This window comes from Lactuca sativa, chromosome 6 (assembly GCF_002870075.4).
Source record: "Lactuca sativa cultivar Salinas chromosome 6, Lsat_Salinas_v11, whole genome shotgun sequence".
Classification (NCBI taxonomy): Eukaryota; Viridiplantae; Streptophyta; class Magnoliopsida; order Asterales; family Asteraceae; genus Lactuca; species Lactuca sativa.
In genome coordinates this window covers 76,944,647-76,949,136 of record NC_056628.2, presented here as the reverse complement: position 1 = coordinate 76,949,136, position 4,490 = coordinate 76,944,647, and the positions used below count along the sequence as shown (strand labels likewise).

General features: G+C 35.4%; 1 protein-coding gene across 1 annotated transcript; it reads right to left on the bottom strand.

Annotated features, from left to right (window-relative positions):
- Nucleotides 1–205: 205 nt before the first annotated feature.
- Nucleotides 206–1,579, bottom strand: LOC111890119 (probable polyamine transporter At3g13620). Its single transcript, XM_023886269.1, has one exon. It carries the CDS (start codon nt 1,577–1,579, stop codon nt 206–208), a length of 1,374 nt encoding a protein of 457 aa, XP_023742037.1.
- Between the last annotated feature and the right edge of the window lie 2,911 nt (nt 1,580–4,490).

Below are 4,490 nucleotides of genomic sequence, written 5' to 3'. Positions count from 1 at the left end.
GTGTGCCCATGGAAAATAAAACAATAGAAAAAACAAAGTATGTAGCATCATTATCGAAAAAGATATTTACAATTTATCATTAATAAGAAAAGAAAACCACAAGTCGTGCCATATTAATTTATAGAGCTAAGCTAATATAGTTACGTGTTTCTATTCAATTAACAAAAATGTCAATATCAAATACTAATCCTACCTATGAACATAACTACTCTTCTTCGCCAACTTCAAGTTCATCAGCATTCTTGAAAACAAACCACTTCTTTGATTTACATAATTTCATCAAAAAGTACCATAAAATACCACCAAACGTCATCAACCCGCCAATCAGAAACACAATCTTTGTAGCAGTAGCCATAATCAACACCAAAAAAGCAGATGGTATTAAGCACATTATCACTAACCCTGGTAACCTTAATGGCACCCTAAACGGCCGTTTCAATGTTGGAAACTTCCTTCTAAGCCACAGAAACGAAGCAAACTCCAAAAGCATCCCTAGACTATATAAAAAGTTTGCAGACGATATAATATCCCTAAAATCCATATAAGAAAAACTTAGAGTAATCATAGTTGATACCAAAATCCCAATCCATGGAGTGTTGAACCATCTTGATCTACGTTCAAAAAACTTTGGTAAAAACCCTAAATCCGCCATACCCAGAATCTGATAAGCACAACTGCTTAATAACGCTTCGAACAAACCTATTGCCGATAAAACCGCTCCTATCTCGATCCAAATCTTCAACCATTTTCCCGCTATCATCTCTGCTGCCACCGCCATAAACCCAGATTCCCACTGGTTTTGATCAACCATAACAGAACCTGTAACAGCTACGAGAGGGAGGAGATAACCCAAACAAGTCAAGATCACCGCAAATAAGAGTGCTAACGGGAAAGTCTTTTTAGGTTTTTCAACTTCTCCAGCCATTGTACTAACAGTGTCCCAGAAATTTAAGTTCCAGAAAAGCGTATTTAATAATAAGTTCCAATCCTTCTTGACACCCGTTTGGCCCATGCTTAACAATCTGTGTGGTTGGATTTGAGGGATTGCAATGCACGACATGAGAATGAAGGGAAAAAGAGAGATGACTCCCAGAATAATGGCGGCATAACCAACGATATTCAAGCCAGTGAAGTTGATGAAAGAAAGTAATAGGATTAAAAACGAGAGTGCTAGGGTACGAGGTAATCCAGAGGCGAATATCGGGAACAGTTTTTCAAGGTAGTCAATGCAAAGAATTGGGAATGCTGCCAAGTTGATAACACTTGTGACATATTTTAGAGTTCCCATTAAAGATCCCCAGAATGGACCAAACGCTTTATGAGCCCAGATGATGAAACCACCGTTCCCCAGGAAGGTGGTGGAGAGTTCGGCGGTGACAAGAGCTTCTGGAATACTCCATACAAAAGGGAAGATTAGAAATCCGAGGATGGCTAAGAATGGTCCGGCTGCCTTCACGGCAGGTTCCTCACCATAAGGGCCACCAGCAACTTCAAAGTATATGAGAAATACGAGTTGGATGAGAGTGAGTTTCTTCTGGGTGGTGGTTGTTGAAGGATCAGTCACGGGGAGGGTCGTCATTGTGGTGGTGGCAGAGGGAGGAGTGGGTCGATAGGATCATACAGTGAAGGGTGAGTTTGGATTATATATTGGAATAGAGGTTGAAATATTTATCTTATTTGTTATGGAGTTTGAATCAAAGTGTGATTCTATATAGGATTTGAAAAGGATTTAATTAAATGGATATACTAGTTGATTAAGGATAGGATAGTGTCATAGTGCACATATAAAAATCCATATAAAATCCGGCTGTTTAACAGAATCGCAATATTTTTGTCAATTTTCTTTTTATAAATTAGAAGTTTATTAAAAAGCTAAAGATTATATTAAAATTTAATATTTATTTAATAATATGAAAGATAATGACATTGCAATTTTTAAATCAAGTTTAAATAAAAATTATAAAGATCTTTTTAGGCTTGACACTCAAAAGAGTACAACTTAGTTCATAGATAATTAGCAAGCTACTAAATCTTTTTAGAATTTCACAATTTACAACTAGTTAGTAACTACTAAAAATTTTATATAGACATAAAACTATAAAATTTGACGTATATGACCGTTCCACGAGGCGGAGTCGAAGGAGGTTTCCCTTTAAGATCTTGAGATAGAAGTAGAGACGAGGGTCTTCAAAGAGAAGGCCATTTTGGTTTAACCCATAGTTACTCCTGTTTTTCTCTTTAATATTTGCTCCTCTCATTCCATTTTCCTTATACCAAAAGCAAGAAGCTAAGTCTTGCTATTTACATAATCATGGCTTAAAATATCACGTTATTTACAGATATTACTCAACTTACCTGATAAATAGAAATAATAAAAAATAAAAATCTAGATTAAAGCCAAAAACAATAATAACCGGAGCCCTAAATGAAGGAATTCGTGTTCAATGATTGGTCAAGAATGTACTGCGAGTTAAGCTTTTTTTGTTGGATGTTACAGATTGATAGTTAAACTTGTTTGAAGTTAGGATTGCTTTCCTCTGCACTTCCCTTGCTTGGTTTGCTCCTCATGATCACTCGCAACAATGGGAGCTTTGCATGTAAATAGTTGGAGAACATACAAATCTGTTTTGATGTTGTCATTTCATTGCATCGATTTCAAGGTTACAACTCCTATTTGTTACATCTTGGATCAATAAAGAACTTCGATCATGGTTGTGTCTTTTATTGATTTAATGATAGAAATGTTTGGGGTGTCGAAGGGTGTACCTCACGCTCGTTTCACCAAGTATGTTGGATTTTCTATGGGATATACCTCTAAACCACATTTCTTGTTCTAATAAAAAGAGATAAAAATTAACACTTACTTATCATTCACATAAATTCACTTGGAAAATATAAACGTAGCTTTTATTTATTTTATTTTTTTGAACAGATAAACGTAGCTTTTAGCTACGATTAATTTTCAGTGGGTTAGGTGCTGAAACATAAAGTGACCCTCTTAACTTAGCCTACCGCAGCCCACAAGGATCCACAGTCAAGCTCCCATCAGCAGCCTCATCCGGAGTCATCTATCCAACCACAGTCTTCTTACTTTACTTAGTTTATTTTTATCTATCTTATTTGTAACACTCTCTATTGTCCAGTATGCCTTTCATGGCTACTCTTAGAGAGTGAATCAAATGTAATTCTTGAGTCTCTATAAATAGAGCTCATTCTTTCTCAATTAAACAAGTCTTTCACATCTATCAATCTGAATTATCTTCAAGTATATCTCTTACGCATCTCATATCTTTCTTACTCTTTAAATCCTCTTGAACATAACTGATAATTACTTCTCTTCGGAGCAACTCATTCGTGACTTTATCACTAAGCTTGATCTCACTCACTAACTTGGTTTGAATGCATTCCATGTTATGAATCAACTTATGTGTTTACTTGATATATCACCTGCTGTGATTTATGCTTCCTTACATTTCCGCAACTAACTATCTAACTATCTAACTCACTAACTTATTATTGTTGAGCTTTTAGATCCTTTGAGATTAACTAATTCTGCAACTATAACTGTTCTAACGTTTGTTCAAGTGTGTCTCAAGTTTTTCTCTCAACGTTAGGTCTTCATGTAGTGGATCTAACAGATTGTGTGATATAACAATTTAACATATAAAGAAAGTAACTGAATTGAATCGACCCATTTAGGCAAATTACTACTTAGGTAGATCCACAATCTAATCCATTTAAAAATTATAATTTTTTTAAAAAAAATTGCATCTACCTTTATAGATGGCGACATATGCAACAAAATCCCAATACGATGGATGTACTTAATGGTCATGCCGCCAAAATTGACTAGTGTCTAATAAGTATTATCCGGTAGTTAATTGGAAAGCAAGAGATCTTCACCAATGATGTGATTGATAATTTAGCCACGTGATTATTGATTATTGAAAGAGAGAAATTACAAGGTTTTTGATGAAAAGTATAAAACAACAAAACAAGGAGAAAGGAAATATAAAAGCTAACTAACCCTTAAGGGCCAAAGACAAAAGGAACCCAAAACAAGTGGATTATAATAAACATGGGATAACATCCCCCTCAAACTCATAATACCACAACAATAAGCATTGAGAGTTTGTCACACAAAAAACGAAACCAAGATGCTGACAAAGCCTTCATAAAGATATCAACAAACTGTAAGGTTTATGAAACAAACAGAAGTGATATGGTCACACGCTGTAAGTGATGACGGGTGAAGTGACAATCAATCTCAATGTACTTTGTCCGCTCATGGAAAACAAAATTCTTCGCAATATATATTGCACATTTGTTATCACAATGCAAGGGAGTAGGCGAAGAAATGTGAACCATCATATCTGCAAGAAGCCACTATAACAAGATAATCTCACATGTAGTCACATCCATGACACGATCCTCAGCCTCCGTGGAAGATCCAGAAACAATGTCATGTTTCTTGCTCTTCCATGAAATGA